The following is a 19,880-nucleotide window of genomic DNA, read 5'->3' as shown; positions in this document are numbered from 1 at the left end:
ACACCTCCTTCAAGTAAGAAAAACGAATCATTAAGACATGAAAGCATCATTTATAATAGGTATACTATTTTTTTATTTAACATCATTTTCTATAGCTAAAAAAGATTTTTATCAAATTTTAGGAGTAGAAAAATCTGCCAGTAATAAAGAAATAAAATCGGTATTTCGTCAATTAACTTTAAAATATCATCCTGATAAAAATCCTAATGATACTGAAGCTCATGATAAATTTTTAGAAATTGGTGAAGCTTATGAAGTATTAAGTGATCCCGAGAAAAGACGTAATTATGATCAATTTGGTGATCCTAATGGACAACCACAACCACAAGGTGGTGGAGCACATTTTGATTTTGGAGATATGTTTGGACAATTCTTTGGAGGTCATGGACATGGACATGGTCAACAACAACGTCAACAACCAGGGAAACGTAAAGGGGATTCAGCACAATTAGGATTAAATATCCCACTTCTGGATTTTTATAATGGGAAAATTGTGGAATTTGATGTTGAAATGATGAATGATTGTGAATATTGTGATGGAACAGGATCTAAAGATAAACAACGTAAAGTATGTGATAGATGTCAAGGAACAGGTCATATTACTGTGACTCATCAATTAGCTCCTGGTATGGTTCAACAAATGCGCATGGCATGCGATCAATGTGGAGGAATTGGAAAAGTTGTTAATGATCCATGTAATCATTGTCATGGTCAAGGTATATCACGAGGTCCAAGACATTATGAAATTTATGTTAAACCTGGTCAACCTAGAGATTCACCCCATGTTTTGGAAGGAGAAGGTGATAAAAATCCAAATTGGATACCTGGTGATTTGATTGTGTTGTTAAAGGAAGAATTGGACAAAAGTTGGGGTTATAGAAGAATTGGTAGTCATTTATATCGTACTGAAGCTTTAACTTTGAATGAATCTTTATATGGAGGATGGGAAAGAAAAATTGCATTTTTGGATAATGAAGAACCACAACTCACATTGTCAAGAGATCAAGGTATTCCTGTATTTGATGGAGAAGTTGAAATTGTTTCTGGTAAGGGTATGCCAATAGTAACTGATCATGATGAAGAAGAAAGATTTGGAGATTTATTTATTGAATATAAGGTTATTATACCTGGTGGTGCTCCAAAGGGAAAAAATTCAAATTCAAAAAAAGGTGTAACAAAAGATGAATTATAGATTACATAAAATTTGACATCATTTTTTTCAGCTACTTAAGGAGAGATATAGTAAGTTCCTGAAACTTAACGTAAAAATAATAATAAAAGTGTATTTTGTGAAAAGAGGCTAGAATTGTAGTTTACGTCATTAGACCTTTTCTTCTCTAGAACTATGTTGTGTTTGTATATGGTCTTAGAAAGTTAAGATCATCGGGTCATGAATCATACAAGTTACATGTACCTTAGTTGTTGTAAATATCTGGGATAAACTTACTAGGCTGTGCAGCAATACAGCAAACCTAAATAAAAAGAAGCGATAACTATAGATTATTATATTTGAACTTGAATAATTGCTAATTGCTATATAAGACTGAGAAGAGCTATCTCTGTAAGTGCGCGTAGAATTCTTAGTCCCATTAGTTGAGAAGAAGTTGACTTTGTATTGCTTTCTTGATGTGCAGTTGTGTGTTGTGTCTTGTTTTGTGATTAGAACTAGAATTGCCAACAACGGTTTACTCTTTGTCCTTTTATTTCTAATATTGTGGCATAGAATCGTACTATAATCATTGCCACAATCATATTAGACTGGCCCTCCACGGACTATCGGATTTCACAAATAAAAATAAAGCAGCAACTACTCACTGAAAATTTCAAGTGAAGAAATTTCTGTTTTTTTTTTTTKGAAATTGTGATTTTCATCGAAGGTGTGATGGCCAAACTATTAAGAAGCTTGAAATTTACAAATACACCAGTCAAAATACTACACCAGAGTGCGTTGGCGTCGGGTGTGATTGTTTAAAGGTTGCTGATCCTTTAAAGAGGCATCTAGACCAATTCAAATAAAACTTGTAGTCAATAGAAATTAAACTTTGAAGACTTTTTGGGTTTGTATTGTTTCTTTCCGTACATTTTTCTATTGTTATAGGAGATCTTTACTATAAACGAAAGCCACCAAAAAAAAGACTACCAAATATCTTATAAGCTGAAAAAGACAATATAGTTTATACAACTGTGTTAATATGATTTGTGAATAAACTGGAAAACGGCATCATTTTCGATAACGGAAATACAAAAGGGAAGTAGTAATAGTGGTAGGGCACCAAAAGAAAAAAGTCAGCAATTCCATCACAAATTGGTAGCTCAAAATTTAATGATAGTTGTCTAATTCTTTTTTATTTTTTTACACCTAATTTCGGAAATGTGACTCTTCTGGGTTGTTGTTGTGGGTTAAAAAAATGCAGAAAATGTAAAATCTTTGCCCGATTCCCCCGACATCACACACATCACAATGCAATGTAGAGATAACCTTTAGATGTAAGTTGTTAATCACTTATTATTAAAGAATTAGACATGCTTAATGGGGTAAATTGGTGGTAGTTACTTATTGATCAATTCTTGTTAAATTACGAACTTAGTCTCAATCTTGTTGTGTTCTTCTTCCCCTCCCTTCCCTCCGCCAATTTTTTTTTCGTGTCCTTTGTCATTTTTTTTTCCTTTCACCCCCCCCCCCCCCACTGCGTCTATCTTCTTTCTCCTGCACGTCTTTTTCGTCTGGGCTAGCCTGTCCCCATGGGTCAAGAAAAATAAATATAAAACAAGTAATATATGGCTCAAACGTTTGTCAATCATTCTAGGATTTCCCCTTAGTAGATCTATTTGGAAGTAGAGAATATATAGTTCGTAAATTAATAAGGTTCCCCGCCAACTTCTTGGTGCTTACTGCCAAGATTCAGTTGTTGGGGAAAATGGTGGTGGCGGTGGTAAGTACACTTGCTATTGTTGTTCTTATAGATATTTGAATAAAACCAGTCACACACACACATAATTAATGTCTCTGGCTTTTTGGTGTGTGTCAAAGTTAGCAACATACTTTCAAATTTGCTATTTGCTATGTTGTCACATAACTCACATCAAAATCAATTTGTGTAAATTAAGAATGTAATTTGTAGACGAAAATAGAATAAACAACCACAAAGAGTGGTGGTGGGGGAGGGGGGGGGACACAATAGTAGTAGTAGTAGTAGTAGTAGTAGTAGTTGAGGTTATGTAACCCAAGGCGTGTAATGCAACACAAAATCCAAGAAATAAAATTTTCATTAAATTTTCATTTTTTTTCTTTTTTAAAAAAAGCGAGAGTAGCACACTCCATAATAAAATAAACTTGCTACACTTTAGAAATATATAAAAGCCAATACACCAAGAAGAAATCTTTCTAACAATTTTTTTTTGTTTTTTAATATTTACATTTGTTTACATCTATACACTTTGATTTATTTCAATCCCTTTTCTTTCAACCAACTTTGATCACTAATAGTTCATTTACTACTACTACTACTATTTCTTGATTAGTTGTAAAACAAATATATTATAATGCCTGCATCTACGTTTACCATAACTTCCACAAAACCAATGTCCCCACGACCAACAAGTATAAAGACAGCCACCACTACCACTGCTACCACTGCCACTACAACTATCACACCTGATCTTTATTACAATAGTCTCACACCAACACCAAGATCTACACCATTCAGTCTAGAACAATTTGGATTTGAAGAATATGATGAAAATGAAAGTATAGTATCTGATGTTGATTTATTATTACTAGAACAACAAGATTTTATTCCTACTACACAGCCACCTCATCAACCACATACATCAAAATATCATACTATTGTCAATACAATTTCACCACACAAGATACTATCGCAATATTTTGCTACCGAATTATTTTATGCCAACAATTTACTTCAAATTTCCAATCATTTCATCAATCGAGAATTTGATTCATTTAATAATGATTTAATTTTAAATCCTAATATCCCTAAAACCAATCATTTAGAATTGATCAATCAATTAACCATAATGTATAATGAAACCATGAAATTGGTTGAAACTATTGAACAATTTAATCAGGAATTAGATGATATAATTGTTGATAATTATACGATTCATAATTTACAAAATTTAAAAATGAGTTATAATGAAAAATTGGATATTCATTTGAATGTCCCCGTTCATGAAATTGTTGATAAGATAATTGATGGATTATATCAATATAATTTAACTGTGGAAGATTTATTAGAAGATGAACAAGAAAAAGAAAAAGAAAAAGAAGTAGTAGAAGTAGAAGAAGAATTAAGCAATGAGGATAAAAAATCAATTGATAAAATTAAAACTTATCACGATAAAATTTTGTCAATATTGAATTTACAAGATGAAAAATTTACAATTGAAAAAGTTGAAAAATTTCATAATATATTGCAATATGAAATTATTGAAAATAAAGAATGGCAATCAGTTGTTAAATTGTGTCCATTATAAGGGATAATTCTTGTCATCAAATCGGACAAAGCATATATATATATATATATATGTATATATAGATTGTTATATTTGCATATATTGAATGAATGATTATGAGTAATGAGAAGATAATTGAGAATTAAGAAAACGGGGGTTACAACAACTTTTCGTAGTTAAAATTATTAAATATTAAACTGACGCTATATATGTGTATGTCTTTTTGAAGTTTAGTTGTCTTTTTTTTTATCTGTAAAACTTGTTCACAGCTGCCCTTATCTCCTTTGTGTATTGGTTAAGGAGATTATTAGAATGAAGAATGTATACGATTCAAGAACAAAAAGTCAAGTGGTGGTGATGGTGAGTGTCACCACATATCACATAATTCTGCCAGTGGATTTATAAATGGAAATTATTGTGGGGGCGGGGGGCATGTGGGAAATATACCATGACATGTGTGTGTGTGGGGGTGCACTTGTCATGGCACAGGTACATCCATCCAGCAATGTTTTATATCTAGTGGGTGTATCATATATAAGAAGCATTTACTTTTGCTTGACCCCACAAACAATAGTTTCTCATCCTACTATTTCAATTATCTAGTTCCTTATTATCTATCTATCTATTTATGGGGGAAATTTGTTTAAGCCGTTTTTGTGTAATTCAATTTTATAATTATAGTTCACAATATAATTATCACTGTCGGCATTTATCATTTTCCTTTTTTGCAGCAAAAGTCCTCGTAACTAATATTGCGAAATTCAAACAACAAATCAAAAAGACCCACTACAGAATGTTTTAGTGAAATATATTTCTATTTTTTGTATCAAAACTCCGGAAATCAATGCATGTATGTATGTTCACCCGCTCCGATATGTTCAAGTATAAGCGTAAACTATGCTGGATTGATGTGGTGTACGGGTAATATTATATCCTTTGTCACCTAGAGTATAAATAGACGTATTTACCCTCTAGATATTTAACACGTTTGCTAGAATTTTTTCTAATATTGGTTTCAGTTGGTATAAATTGCTACTACTATTACTACTACTACTACTACTTTGCTAAAGTCTTTATAAAAATCCACATATAAAGCTATAAATTGCCTGTGTTTTCACCTTTCATAGCTATCATACGTTCTATACTCAGACCATCCATCCTCCTATAACATGTCATCAAGTTCAGATCCATCAATTGATAAAGATCAATGTTCTATTGAAACCGATGGCAATAACCATCATCATCATCATCATCATCCTATCCGAACTGTCTCTTATGCTGGTGATGGTAATGAATACATCATTTTAGATAACAAAAAATATTATCGTCATGAATTAATGACGGCTTTTTTAGGTACAATGAACCCAGGTTATACTCCCATATCAACCCATAAATTTGGTAATGCTTCAGCAGTTGGATTAGCAGCGTTTGGTCTATCGGCATCAGTATTAGGATTATATTATGCTGGTGCCAAAAATATCTCCATTCCTAATGTTTCAATCTCACTTGCAATTTTTTATGGAGGATTAGTTATGTTTGTTTCAGGAATTTGGGAATTTTTCATTGGTAATACATTTGCCTATACTGTGTTTTGTAGTTATGCATCATTTTGGCTTGCTTTTGGAACTATGAATGTACCAGCATTTGGAATGCTTTCTGCTTATGAAAATTCCGTAGAATTGGGTAATGCCATTGGGTTTTTCTTGATTGGATGGGGGGTCTTTTCGATAATGATTACATTATTGGTTTTTAAAGCAACAGTTTTATTTGTTGTGTTGTTTATAACTTTAGATGTGGGATTATTTACTTTAGCAGCGGCTAATATGACAGGGAATACTACATGTACAAAAGTAGGTGGTATATTTGTTGTTATTAGTGCTATTTGTGCTTGGTATGGTATGTTTGCTGGTATTGCTGATAGATATAATTCTTATTTTACTATCAATCCAGTTCCAATTCCGCATCTTGGGGGTAACAAAAAACAAAAAGAGATGAGATGAGATGAGATCTGAGTTCTACAGAAAAAGGGGGAGGTCAACTTGTCTGGTATAAATTGATTTATTATTTATTAGAACAAGTACAATAAGTCCACAAAATGTACAATTTGTTTAGGTTTTTATTTCACGAGTTTAATGAAAAAATGATATTTCACAGATATCTTCATTTTTAGAACTCTATTGAATATTCAAAAATCATAAAACTCTTCTACAGAGACAACTACACTCAATAACCAAACAACTGCTTTGTATTTTTGATTCCTAGTTAAAATGTCCTTACACCAAGAAGTCATTAAAACCTACAAGGAGTCCAAGCTTAACCGTATTAAAAGTGTATCTACAAATTCAAAATCTGTCAAAAAAACATCTATCTTTTGCACTATTCCATCTAATTTAAATGTCTTGTGGTCATCCATATTCTATACATCTCGAGGATTGTTTTGTCTGCATATTAAGTGGTGGTGGTGTTGGTGGAAGTGGTGGAAGTGGTGTCTAATGGCTAAACTAAACTAAACTCCGATGGTGGTGTCGTGAGAAAAAAATAAAACTAGAACAAACGTACACACATACACACATACACACACCATTTATGGTCCTAATAAAGGGAGTTTAGAATCAAAAAGATCTTTTTTTTTTTACAAACCAAAAATATTTTATCTCCCTGTTGACATTATTATTATTAGGTGGCTAATTATTAAGTGGCTAGGCTATCTAATCTTTTATATCAAGGGAATGGTTCTAACAAGGAAGATAAGATTAATAGAATTTAGGTTAACGTTTTTTGTCTTACTTGACCGATTACTACCACCACCAAGAAGCAACCACTAGACGTCCTTTGTTCCGGTGAGTAAATACCGAAAAAAAAAAAAAAGAAGTATTTATACGATGAGTGTGTATATGTGATGTGGGTATGTGTATAAATAAGTGGCAGTGGTGGTTGTTAAAGTCCGTATCTATATTCAACTTTAAAAACAATAGCAATTACTCTCTTCAACCCCACAAAAAAAGAATAAATTAAAACTAAAATTAAAATTAAAACTAAAACTAAAACTAAATCGTATGGTTTAATCAAATTTTTATTGTTGTTGTTTAAATTTTTATCAGACATCACCAAATTCATTTTCTTTTTTTCTTCTTTCCTTTCTCGCATCATCTTTCCTTCTTTCCTTTTTACTCTTTAAACAGGGCTGGGCTACTCTATTATTTTCTTTCCTTCTTTCTTTCTTTCTTTTTGCGGCAAGAAAAATTATTTCTCTTAACACCTAAGACTTTTTTTTTTCTTTTTATACTTACAAGCTAGTCAATCTAAAAGCCTCATATGTGCATCGTTGGGTGATGTCTGAAACTCCGAAAAGAAAAATAGATAAAATTTCTCATCCTTCTTCAAACTAAGCTAAAAAAAAAAAAGACAAAGAAAAAGTAACAAAAGACCCCATTGAGAAAGGACAAATGGGTTTTTTAAAACATTCATCATCATTCATTTGACCACCATTTTGTAACACACAATCATACATAACGTACGTTTTATGCATGTATTCATTATTTACCTTCCATCGCTCTTATATATATAAATAAATTTCAACATCATCCAATTTGATTATTTTTTGTTTTTTTGTTTTCTGTTTTTTGTTTTTGTAGTTTCACTCAGGTTTTTCACTTTTTATACTACAATAAGCTAACCATTTGTTATTACTTAGTTTACTTATTACTTTACTTTTAATCCATACATACTACTTTAGTTAAGTTTAGGTGTTCTCATTTTAATCAACATATACACATATTAGAAACCCATAATCACAACTACACTATCACAATCATGTCAGTTAGTTCAGAACCATCAAACGATAAATCACAATATTCACCTCAAGGCATTGGATCAGATCCCGTAAAAACTATATCATACGCTGGTGACGGAGATGAATATATTATATTAAACAATAAAAAATATTATCGTCATGAATTAATGACTGCCTTCTTGGGTACATTTAATCCTGGTTATGCCCCATATCCAAAACATGAATTTGGTAATGCTTCAGCACTTGGATTAGCAAGTTTTGCTCTTTCAGCATTTGTTTTAGGATTATATTATGCTGGTGCTAAAGGGATATCTACACCTAATGTCATTGTTTCCCTTGCTGTATTTTATGGTGGGTTAGCGGAATTCTTAGCTGGTGTATGGGAATTTTTCAATGGGAATACGTTTGCTTTTACGGTGTTTTGTAGTTATGGTTCATTTTGGATTACGTTTGGATGTATGAATGTTCCATCATTTGGTATACTTTCAGCTTATGAAGATCCTGTCATGTTAGGTAATGCTCTTGGATTTTTTTTGATTGCTTGGGGTATATTTACATTTTTGATGTTATTATTAACTTTTAAAGCTACCGTGGTGTTTGTTTTGTTATTTGCCACTTTAGATGTCGGGTTCTTCACTTTGGCAGCAGCAAATATGACTGGTAATGCCACTTGTACTCAAGTTGGTGGTATCTTTGTTGTTATTAGTTCTATCTGTGGATGGTACGGTATGATTTCTGGTATGGCAGATAAATTCAATTCTTATTTCACAGTTCATCCACTTCCAGTCCCTCAATTTGGAAAGAAAAATTGAATCTAAACTAGCTATGCTGTGCATCCTAGAATTCTATTATTCATGTCTGTTAATATTCTTTCTTTCTCTTTTGTTACCTTCGTATAATTGATTTGTACTTTTTTTTTTTTTTAGCAATAACTTAATAAATTAAATAATTACTTGTTCATGTCATGTCTATAATGTTTTTAAAGCCATGGGTATGATGAATTGTGAATTGTGAATTGTGACATGTAGTAGTAACTGATTTAATTGTACCTTACTGGTATTCGGAGATAGTAGCTGGTCACAAAACTTATTTTCTTGCTCTAATCAAACCTTTAACGTTTACAAGAATAAGGCAATAACAGTGGAGGTAACTCATGGATTACATATAATGGTGAGATATATCATCTTCGAAGAGCTGCACTGAACCAATGTTAGTGAAAATATCAAAGATGTATTCCACTACTTGACAACAAGTATGTTTAACCGCATTTTCCCATATCACTTTTCTATTTCTATTTCCATGACATAACTACTACTGTAACATCTTTGCGATAACTTAACAAAATTCATTTTACCGAGGGCAGAAGAAGATTGATATTTTTCCGTAACAGTTTACCGCCCTTTTCCCCCCTCCCCGTCCCACCCCACCATTCTCACTCGAAGGTTCTTTATTTGGAACTATGGATAATTTGAAAAGAGATTTATCCGCAGATTTACAAGAAAAAAAAAAAAAAAGAAATCTTCAATCTTCTCAAATCGCCGCAACCCAAAATCCCCATGTATAATTACATCTCCTTATTTGCATATATATATATATATATATATAAACTGAAATTTGATCTTGATATTAAATAAATATGTACATTAATTACTTTCTTTTTCTTATATACTTTCTCTCTTAATTATCAACATTTAACCTTTTTTTTTTTTATCTATCATGTCAAATTCTAACCCATTAAAAGATTCATTAGTATTTCAACCAATTAAAGTTGGTGATAATACCCTTTCCAACAGAATTGTTTATTGTCCAACCACAAGATTCAGAGCTGCAAAAGGGAATGAAGAACCAACATATCGTCATGTCCCTCTGGATTTAATGCTTAAATATTATTCTGATCGTGCTCAATATCCAGGAACTTTACTTGTTACTGAAGCCACATTAATTTCTAATCGGGCTGGTGGTTATGATGGATGTCCGAAAATTTCCACTCAAGAAGAAACTAAAGCTTGGAAAAAAATTGTTGATGCTGTTCATTCAAAGGGATCATTTTTATCTTGTCAATTTTGGTTTTTAGGTAGAGTTGGATATCCAAGTTTATTAAAACATCGTAAATTGGATTATTTGGCACCATCACCAATTTATGAAAATGAAAAACATCAAAAACAGGCAGAAAAAGCCGGATTACCATTACGTGAAGTTACTGAACAAGAAATTCATGATATTATTTATAATGATTATACTATTGCTGCTAAAAATGCTATTGCTGCGGGATTTGATTTCATTGAATTACATGGAGCTCATGGTTATTTTATTGATCAATTCTTACATGAATGTTCTAATCAAAGAACCGATAAATATGGTGGTAGTATTGAAAATAGATGTAGATTTGTGTTGGAATTGATTGATCATTTGATCACAATTGTTGGTGCTCATAGATTAGCAATTAGATTATCACCATGGGCTGAAGTTCAAGGGATTGTTGAAAAAGAAAGTCCCATCCCCACATTTTCTTATTTGATTAATGAATTACAAAAACGTGCTGACCAAGGAAATCAATTGGCTTATTTATCTGTTGTTGAACCAAGAGTTCAAGGCACCATCACGGCTGATATTAAAACCATGAAAGGTGATAATGAATTTGTGGCTGAAATTTGGAAAGGTGTATTACTTAGAGCTGGTAATTATACTTATGATGCTCCAGAATTTAAAGGAATTGTTGCTGATACTTCTAATAATAGAACTTTGGTTGGATTTTCAAGATTTTTCATTTCTAATCCTGATTTGGTTCTGAAATTGAAAAATAATCCAAGTTCATTAGTGAAATATGATCGAAAATTGTTTTATGAACAATTTAATTGGGGTTATAATACTTATGGACAAGATCAACCTGTTGATGAAGAAAAAGAAAGAAAAAAATTTCCTAAAGTCATTGGCAATATCGATGAAGCTAGATTGTAGGATATATATATATATATATATATATATAGAGAGAGAGAGAGAGAAAGATTTGTTATATAGATTGAGGTGAACTATGGAAACTAAATGCCATTTAATTTACCTTTTGGTGGTGTAACCAATTGTTCAACTTCCAACTGTGGCTTATTCGGAAATTTCTTTCTTTCTTTCTCTCTCTCTTTTTAAATAAAAGTCAAAACTGTAAATTTTGTTTTGGGGGAGACAGCAGAGAAGAGAGGAAACTCAAATTTGTATTAGTCAGCAACAACAACAACAACAACAACCATCAAATGCAATTTTCAACTATTTAACCATGTGTTAATCCTCATTTTAGTATCCATTTTACTCTTCTATTCTATTTGCAATTGACAATCTTTAAAACAATAACATCTACTCCCCCATGACAATCGATAACGAAGGCATTGTCATTAAACCATTGGGTTCAACAAAATTATTCCAACCAATAAAACTTGGTTCTAACACTTTATCACAAAGAATAGCATTTGCACCATCCACACGTTATAGAGCAACCAAAGATAATATCCCTACCGATTTACAATTAGAGTATTATTCTCAACGATCAGAATATCCTGGAACTTTAATCATTACTGAAGCAACTTATACATCACGTCAAGGTGGATTAGTACCATATGTTCCTGGGATTTATAATGATGCTCAAACTAAAAGTTGGAAGAAAATTAATGATGCGATTCATGCCAATGGAAGTTTCAGTTCAGTTCAATTGTGGTATTTAGGTAGAGTTGCTAATCCTAAAAATTTGAAAGATGCTGGATTACCATTTGTTGGAGCCTCATCAGTTTATTGGAATGAAGAAAGTGAAAAATTGGCCAAAGAAGCTGGAAATGAATTGAGGGAATTGACAGAAGAAGAGATCGATCACATTGTTGAAGTTGAATATCCGAATGCTGCTAAACGTGCCATTGAAGCAGGATTTGATTATATCGAAGTGCATTCAGCTCATGGTTACTTGTTAGATCAATTTTTAAATCTTGCCTCTAATAAAAGAACTGATAAATATGGCTGTGGTAGTATTGAAAATCGTGCTCGTTTATTATTAAGAATTATTGATAAATTGATTGATATAGTTGGTGCTGAAAGATTAGCTGTTCGTTTATCACCATGGGCCACGTTCCAAAATGTTGACGTCGAAGGAGAAGAAATTCATAGTTATATCATTGATCAATTACAAGAAAGGGCAAATTCTGGTAATGAATTAGCGTATATTTCTCTTGTTGAACCACGTGTTCAAGCAAGTTGGGATATTGCTAAAGAGAATCAAGTTGGCTCAAATGAATTTATTTTGAAACATTGGAAGGGGAAAGTAATTAGAGCAGGTACTTATGCTCATGAATTAAATAAAATTAATGAAGATATTAATAATGATAGAACTTTAATTGCCTTTTCAAGATTTTTCATTTCTAATCCTGATTTAGTGAAAAAATTACATGATGGGATTTCTTTGACTCCTTATGAAAGAGCAACATTTTATAATCATGATAATTTTGGATATAATACTTGGATTAAATATGGAGAAAATAAAGTTTTCAATGAACAAGAAGAAAGGAAAAAATTGGGTAAACCTTTAGCTTAGATTTAGAAGTTTATACTGATTTTTATTTTTACAAAGTAGGAATATTAGAAAGCCAAAGTGACTATTTATGTTCAGGGGTTAGTTTTATAAAGATAAATCTCAAGTGGATTAGTTAATTTAATTTAATTCAATTTAATTTGAATTTTGCAGTAATTTTGTCTATACATTTTTGGAAAAACTCTATATTTCTATAAGATAAAGTACATTATAATTAAAAGTAGTATATTAAAACAATAAGTAACGGGCCCTAATTAATATTAACTACTTACTTTTACGTACCTCTTCATCTTTAGGGACTTTCTTATTTGTTGTCCATAACGATGCAATGGCACAAACCACACCAAGACCAATTGACACATAATACACATTTTTAAGAGCGTGAACAATAACTTTATCCAAAACGAGTCCACGAATATTTGAATCTGGTATAGCTGACCATAAAAGTTCTGGAGAGGCAACAATTTCACTAGCATTAAATCTCAGAATAGTTTTATATTGAATCGATGTTGTGTCCAAATTATTAAGTAATTTTTTGAAATTAACCACCACAGAATTATTGTATACAAGTTGGGCAATAACCACACCCAAAGTACCCCCTAAAGATTTCAAAAATGACATAAACACCGTGATCATTATAAGTGATCCTTCAACATCTTTAGGGACTTCAAGTTGAGCCGACAATAATGATGCTTGGAATTGTAATCCAATCGATACTCCAATAACAATTTGACAACCAATTTGTTTGGAATTATTAGCATCTTTATCTAACATTAATAAGAATGCTGCACCAACAGGAGCACAAATTCCCGAAATCACCATGGGGATTTTTACATTACTTGTCCGGCGAATAAAAGGTCCATTCAACATTGAAGCAACAACAACCGATACAATCATGGGTAAAATGGCAATAGACGATTTGAAAGCGGATTTATTGAAAACAACTTGGAAATAAGTTGCCAAATAAGTGATCAAGGCAATAAACACGGCAAAATTGGCAAATGCAGAAATACAAGCACATAAAATTGTGAAATTTTTAATGAAAATTGATAAAATCATGGGGTTAGGAGCATATTTAAATGTCCATACTAAAAATGCAATGATCAGAAATCCACCAACAATAAAATTTTGTATGATATAACCTGATTTCCAATTAAATTCTTCACCACCAAATGAAAGAGCTAATAAAATTAAAACAAGACCAGTAGTTAATAAAAATGTCCCCATATAATCGATTTTTTTAAGTCGATCTTTAATATTTCCTTTCACTTTAGGAGGATTGAATCCCATTAAAAGAATAATAAATGCTGCACCACCAATGGGTAAATTTATATAAAAACACCATCTCCAATTTAAATGAGTCAAAATTGCAGCACCAACAATTGGACCCAAGAAACTACATGAATAAGTGATTCCCAATAATGCATACGATAAGGATCTTTTTGAAATGGGGACAGATTCAGTTAATATAATAGAAATCATTGATTGAATGGTACCACCACCTAAACCTTGTATTACTCTAGCACCAATTAACATGGGCATATTTTTCGCTAAAGCAGCTACTAATGACCCAATTTCAAATATTAAAATCCCGACCAAAAGACAATTTTTTCTTCCAAATGCAACGGCAATTTTACTATTTAATAATGATAAACAAGCCATAGGTAAAAGATATCCTGAAGTTAACCAACCAATTTTATCAAATGCTTTAAAGTTATTTCCAACATCACTAATAATTGTCGTTACTATAGTTTGATCTAAAACTACCAAAAATAATGAAACAATACAACTGAAAAGTGTTAAAACTAATCTAAAACCAGTGACATATTGTTCAGTGGCATGAGTACCATCACCAGCATCGGCTTCATAATAATATTCTTTTTCCTTTAAGTTTTTAATAGTTGATGGGCCACCCATTTCTGAAGTTGACATGGCTAAAGTAGTTTGAGAAATACTCACATTGTCATCTTCCAAATCATAATCGACAACATCGGCACCATGAATATCAGCATCATCACCGGCGTAATAACTACTAGTGGCATCAACATTTTCTAATTCATACAGAAAACTATTTCTTCCAATAGTTTGCCCTTCAATATCATAAGTTGATTTCTTATCTTCTTCGAGTTCATGATGTATACTTCTTTCCAAAGGTGATCTTGGTGGTAATGAAACATCATCTAAATAGGGAAGTCTAATTTCTGAAAAATTGGCACTAAGTCGTACTAATAAATCAAGTGGTCGTTTAATTGATGGTTTTTTCAAATAAGGATGTAAATTATCTTGAACTGTCATGGTAAGAATAAATAGACAAATATATCAGGAAAGAAATTAACGTAACGTCAAAATAAACACCCAGAAGTAGGTGGAAAGTAAAACTTGAAAAAAACAAAAAACAAAAAACAAAAAACAAAAAAGAACAACAACAACAACAACAAAAACAAAGTGGGAAAAATATGTGTTGTTATAAAGGATGCTTGGTTAGTTTGAGTAAATCAATGGAAATGAATGAATATTTCTTAGTTATGTATAACTAAAGAATGAATTRGAGATTTACGTTGTTTATAGTTTGGAGATGATTAGCGTATATATATCTATATATCTATATGTGTGTGTGTTGAGTGTTGAGTGTGTTGTGTGTTTATAATTGTTGCAAAAATTCACATTCTCCATAATATTTTTTCATTTTGTGTCAAAAGTTTGAGATTTGACAATCTAATAGCCTTTTTTTAATGATTACATTCATATGTTGTGATATTGCAATTGATTTTTGAATTCAATGATATCAAATCAGAGATACCACCTAGTCATGTTGAAAAATAGCTTATTATTGTATATGAGTTTTTTTTTTGTAATAAAAGCCAAGTTTAAGAATAAGAGACTAAAAAAAAAAAAGGTTGTCGATCTTTTATGTTTACATTCTATGATAATGCACAACAACAACAACAACAACAACAACAACAACAAGAACACATTTATTTTGAAAGATCCAAATCAAAAAGAATTGAACCAAATTAAGCATATATGTGTTTGTGTATTTAATTTTATGTTCTTTGAAGTTTTTAATTATTAATTTATGAAATTTGATTGGATTAAGAAGTTTAGTAAGTTTATCTCCAACCGTGTTTTTTGGTTATAGGATTTACTTACCCACCTACCACAACCACAACCACAACCAAAATAAAATGAAAAAAATCTATTTTAAAATGAGGCCACTAGTTATGGTAATCTTGGTTAATGTGTCAAATTAATTAGCACCTACCCTTTTTAAGGGCCCAATTTAAATGATACACGTGAATTGAAATTCTTCTTAATTCTTCTCTTTATATAAATATATATATTTTTTTTAATAGTCAAGCTTCTATATGCAACTACTACTACTACTACTAAATATTAACTTTTACACTTGTTTATAAATTTTATCACCGTAATGTTTAACAAATGATAATGGATTTTTTTCATCATCAGCAGAAAATGAAACACGAGGTAATACCAAAACATCACCTAATAATTTTGGAACTTCCAAATTATGTAAATGTTGCCAATTTATTGATTCATAAATAGATGATAATATATAATCATTTAAATATTGGAAAACAACATCAGTAAATCTACCAGAACCAGTCCATTTCATAATTGCTATTGCCTTAGCATTTGGATTACCATTTAATTCTGGAACTTCCAATTTTTTAGTGTATAATACAATTTGAGCAATTATTTCTCTTAAAATAGGATGACCAGGTTTAGATTGCAAGACAAATTGACCCAATTGTAATCTTCTCACTGATTCTGATCTCCAATTTGGTGAATTAGAATCACTTTCAACACCAACAATTAATCCAATATCCAAGGGACTAACATTTTCGGGGATCCAATTTGGAATGGGTTGTATGGGGAAAGTATCAATATCAGCATAAACTCCACCTTTAGCAAATAATATTAAATATCTGAAAAAATCCATTCTTAAAATGACTTCAGGTAATGCTTCAAAAGCATTAATAACTTCAGGTATTTGTCTATATAAATATTTGATCATAGTATGAGCGGTATCATCATTAAATAATTCATGAACAAATCCTGGGTTTTTATAAGCCCATTGTCTTTCACCTTCACGATATTTTTCATCAAATTTTTCATCATTTAATCCATGTTTCCAAGTTTGCCATATATAAGCTGGGAATCTAACATCAGCATCATAAGGATAAACAAAAGTTAATTTTTCTCGAATACTAGCATGTTGTGGTGGAGATTTTAATAATTTTATTTCTTGTAAAATTTCATTATTTTGTTTTTCAATTTTTTTTAATCGTTCTTCTTGATCTTTATAATATTTATTATGTAATTTTTCAATTTTAATCAATAATTCACCTTGATTTTTACTATTTTCTGTACTTAAAATATTCGATAATCCTAATATTTTATCATTAGGTAAATTTGAAATGACTTCTTGAATATCTTTAGCTCCTTTAAATGATGAAAATCCAAAAAAAAATGTCACAAGTAATCCAAGGATAATAATAATTAAAATGATTGGAATATGTCTTCGGAACCCTGTCCTCCTTGACGCTGTAGTTGTATATTTTGTCATCTTCAAAAAAAAACAAAAAACAAGATAAGGGATTTAGATGAGGTTAAAAATTTATACCAAGTGGTAGATCGAATGAATGACTTCTTGAATATCTTTAGGGGGGGGGGAGTGTAGGGGAGGGGAGGTGGCATGGTATATTAAATTTTTTTTCTTTCCTTCTTCTTTCTTCTTTCTTCTTTCTTCTTGTTGTTGTTGTTGAAGGGTGTGCCTGAAATTCTCAAAATCAGGTCGTGTAAAATCTTCATCATCATCATCATCATTAATGTGTTAATTCTTTTCTACCACATATTGTTAAACTTATTTTCTTCTACATCAAGTTGTATCAAACTCATTTATTATCTATCAATTATGACAACAGAATTATATGGAGGAGCAATAACTATTTCTAAATTACCTAATTCATTCATTGATATATCTCAAATTCGACAAGTCCCTGATACTCAAGAAGTATTTATTAATCAATTATCTAGTCATAATGATAGCCACGATGTCTCTGGATCATTTGATCATTCATTTATAATTGATTTATTGGAAAGAGTTGATCCTATTGATTATCAAGAAGCAATTCATTTACATTTACAAGACATTGTTCCTCCTCATGTTCATAATCAACTAATTGAACAAATTAAACAACAACAACAAGAAGAAGAAGATAATGAAGAAGATGATGATGATGGAATAATACGATATTTTAGTTTTGTTCAATTTAAACCCCAATATAAAAAATCCGATCCAAATGAATCACCAAAACAAATTATCACTTTAATATGTTTAATTCGATTAGAAAAAGTTGATACTGATGTTTTATTACAATATATAATTCCTTTAAAAAGTGAAAACGAAAATGTCAATGTCAATTTCGAAGGATCTACAAAAGTGGATAAAATCGTGAAAGAAAGTTATGATTTATTTAAAAAGATTGCTTTAAGTTTTACCGTTAAAGATTGGAATTTATTTGGATAGATGTACGTACGTACAACGAAAGTTTTTTTTTTTTTTTTTTTTTTAATTGTTAATCCCTTTTCGTCTTTGAAGTGGTACTCATGAAAACTCTTATTGAAATGGCATATAAAATCATCAATACACCAATTAATAAACCAAGTGAAGTTATATTATTGACTCTATCAAATGTAGTTTTCCCATGAGGAATATTAATTTCTAATAATGTTGAACTACCGGAATTGCCGGAATTGTCGGAATTCTGTAAATGATAAAAAACTGTATCTTCAGTAAAATAAATTTCATAATTACCACCAATTTTAACATCTCTTTTAGTATCAAAAGGTGATTTATCTAATAAATTTCCTTCTTTGACATTACAACCTATAAAAATATTTGGTAACGAATTTAAAACATTACTAATTTGGGAATGGGAATGATTATTTTGAGGTAATTGATATCTTGAATGAACTGTTAAATTTATATGATGAGGGATATCATTATCATTATCAAATTCAAATTCAAATAAAAGTTCATTACCCCATTGATTAATTTTATATTCTGGTAATTCTAAATTTTTATTCCCATTATTAATAATTAATTGCGATCCTATTGGAATGTTTTGAAATTGATCAAATATTAATGATTTATTTAAATTCAAATAATAATAAAATTTACATTCTTCAACATCAAAATCAGTTGGAATAACAATAGTTGTTGTGTTAAGTTCAGTACTCAAAATAGGATGTAATCCTTGTGGAATGATCTTGGTGGTGGTGATGGTGGTAGAATCATCAAAACTCCTATGTCTTGGTTTTATATGAAACATTGTCTTATGTATCGATTCTTCTTTGTTATTAGTATTACTATCTTCATCTAATATCACTCTAATACCACTTAAATTCAAATCATCATTAGTTGAGATTTTTTCATCAATTAAAAACAAACCAATTTCTTTATAAATACCCAGTTCAAGATTAAATTCTATTTCTGACACATTTGTTAACAATTCCCGAATAATAATTTTATCTTGATTATATATATAATCATAATTGGATTTAGGATGTAAATTGAATTTCCATCCTTCTTTCAAATTCAATAATGGTTGAGGTTGAATATCATGATAATAAAAAGAATTAACATTAGCAATCCATTGTTGTGAAGATAATTTAATCCCTAATAATTCCATTATCAATTGTTCAACTTGTTGCCAAAATTCTAATTTGTCGACATTAGATTGTGGTACAGCATAAATATTAAGTCCTGGTTCATAATGAAATGAAAAAATTGGTATACCTGATTCATTATTATTGAATTTCGTTTGAATTCTTAATTCTTTAATTGCCAGATATAATGATGATTTGTTAGGTTGTGTGGTGGTGGTGGTGATGGTATATTTATTCTCAATTGTGAATAAATGATTAGGTATGCTTGATAATTGGAAATTTGTTCGATTAAGATTAGTTATGATTCCATCATGACTAGAATAAGGATTATAAATGGTTGTTCTTTGTCTCATA

At 30.7% G+C, this 19,880-nt stretch overlaps 10 protein-coding genes across 10 annotated transcripts; 7 read left to right on the top strand and 3 right to left on the bottom strand. All coding sequences in view use genetic code 12, as the record gives it.

The window, feature by feature from the left end:
* Positions 1–37: 37 nt before the first annotated feature.
* CAALFM_C601460CA (uncharacterized protein) lies at positions 38–1,192 on the top strand (the record flags this gene model as incomplete). Its single annotated transcript, XM_711652.2, has 1 exon — positions 38–1,192. The coding sequence occupies one exon, from the start codon at positions 38–40 to the stop codon at positions 1,190–1,192; it is 1,155 nt and encodes a 384-aa protein (XP_716745.2).
* Positions 1,193–3,543: 2,351 nt separating this feature from the next.
* CAALFM_C601450CA (uncharacterized protein) lies at positions 3,544–4,497 on the top strand (the record flags this gene model as incomplete). The annotated part of the gene is made up of 1 exon (XM_711653.2): positions 3,544–4,497. The coding sequence occupies one exon, from the start codon at positions 3,544–3,546 to the stop codon at positions 4,495–4,497; it is 954 nt and encodes a 317-aa protein (XP_716746.2).
* A 1,148-nt stretch (positions 4,498–5,645) lies between these two features.
* Positions 5,646–6,476, top strand: FRP5 (Frp5p; the record flags this gene model as incomplete). Its single annotated transcript, XM_711654.2, has 1 exon — positions 5,646–6,476. One exon carries the CDS (start codon positions 5,646–5,648, stop codon positions 6,474–6,476), a length of 831 nt encoding a protein of 276 aa, XP_716747.2.
* Positions 6,477–8,289: 1,813 nt separating this feature from the next.
* Positions 8,290–9,081, top strand: FRP6 (Frp6p; the record flags this gene model as incomplete). The annotated part of the gene is made up of 1 exon (XM_711655.1): positions 8,290–9,081. One exon carries the CDS (start codon positions 8,290–8,292, stop codon positions 9,079–9,081), a length of 792 nt encoding a protein of 263 aa, XP_716748.1.
* A 904-nt stretch (positions 9,082–9,985) lies between these two features.
* CAALFM_C601420CA (uncharacterized protein) lies at positions 9,986–11,227 on the top strand (the record flags this gene model as incomplete). Its single annotated transcript, XM_711656.1, has 1 exon — positions 9,986–11,227. The coding sequence occupies one exon, from the start codon at positions 9,986–9,988 to the stop codon at positions 11,225–11,227; it is 1,242 nt and encodes a 413-aa protein (XP_716749.1).
* A 397-nt stretch (positions 11,228–11,624) lies between these two features.
* OYE2 (NADPH dehydrogenase) lies at positions 11,625–12,836 on the top strand (the record flags this gene model as incomplete). Its single annotated transcript, XM_711657.2, has 1 exon — positions 11,625–12,836. The coding sequence occupies one exon, from the start codon at positions 11,625–11,627 to the stop codon at positions 12,834–12,836; it is 1,212 nt and encodes a 403-aa protein (XP_716750.2).
* A 261-nt stretch (positions 12,837–13,097) lies between these two features.
* On the bottom strand, positions 13,098–15,128 carry CAALFM_C601400WA (uncharacterized protein; the record flags this gene model as incomplete). The annotated part of the gene is made up of 1 exon (XM_711658.2): positions 13,098–15,128. One exon carries the CDS (start codon positions 15,126–15,128, stop codon positions 13,098–13,100), a length of 2,031 nt encoding a protein of 676 aa, XP_716751.1.
* Positions 15,129–16,233: 1,105 nt separating this feature from the next.
* Positions 16,234–17,421, bottom strand: HOC1 (alpha-1,6-mannosyltransferase; the record flags this gene model as incomplete). Its single annotated transcript, XM_711659.2, has 1 exon — positions 16,234–17,421. The coding sequence occupies one exon, from the start codon at positions 17,419–17,421 to the stop codon at positions 16,234–16,236; it is 1,188 nt and encodes a 395-aa protein (XP_716752.2).
* Positions 17,422–17,769: 348 nt separating this feature from the next.
* Positions 17,770–18,384, top strand: CAALFM_C601380CA (Ran GTPase-binding protein; the record flags this gene model as incomplete). Its single annotated transcript, XM_711660.1, has 1 exon — positions 17,770–18,384. The coding sequence occupies one exon, from the start codon at positions 17,770–17,772 to the stop codon at positions 18,382–18,384; it is 615 nt and encodes a 204-aa protein (XP_716753.1).
* Positions 18,385–18,433: 49 nt separating this feature from the next.
* CAALFM_C601370WA (uncharacterized protein) lies at positions 18,434–19,879 on the bottom strand (the record flags this gene model as incomplete). The annotated part of the gene is made up of 1 exon (XM_711661.1): positions 18,434–19,879. One exon carries the CDS (start codon positions 19,877–19,879, stop codon positions 18,434–18,436), a length of 1,446 nt encoding a protein of 481 aa, XP_716754.1.
* Between the last annotated feature and the right edge of the window lies 1 nt (position 19,880).

Source organism: Candida albicans, chromosome 6, assembly GCF_000182965.3.
Source record: "Candida albicans SC5314 chromosome 6, complete sequence".
NCBI classification, from domain to species: domain Eukaryota; kingdom Fungi; phylum Ascomycota; class Pichiomycetes; order Serinales; family Debaryomycetaceae; genus Candida; species Candida albicans.
Note: the sequence above shows the minus strand (reverse complement) of the source record. Positions and strands in the feature narration are given on the sequence as shown.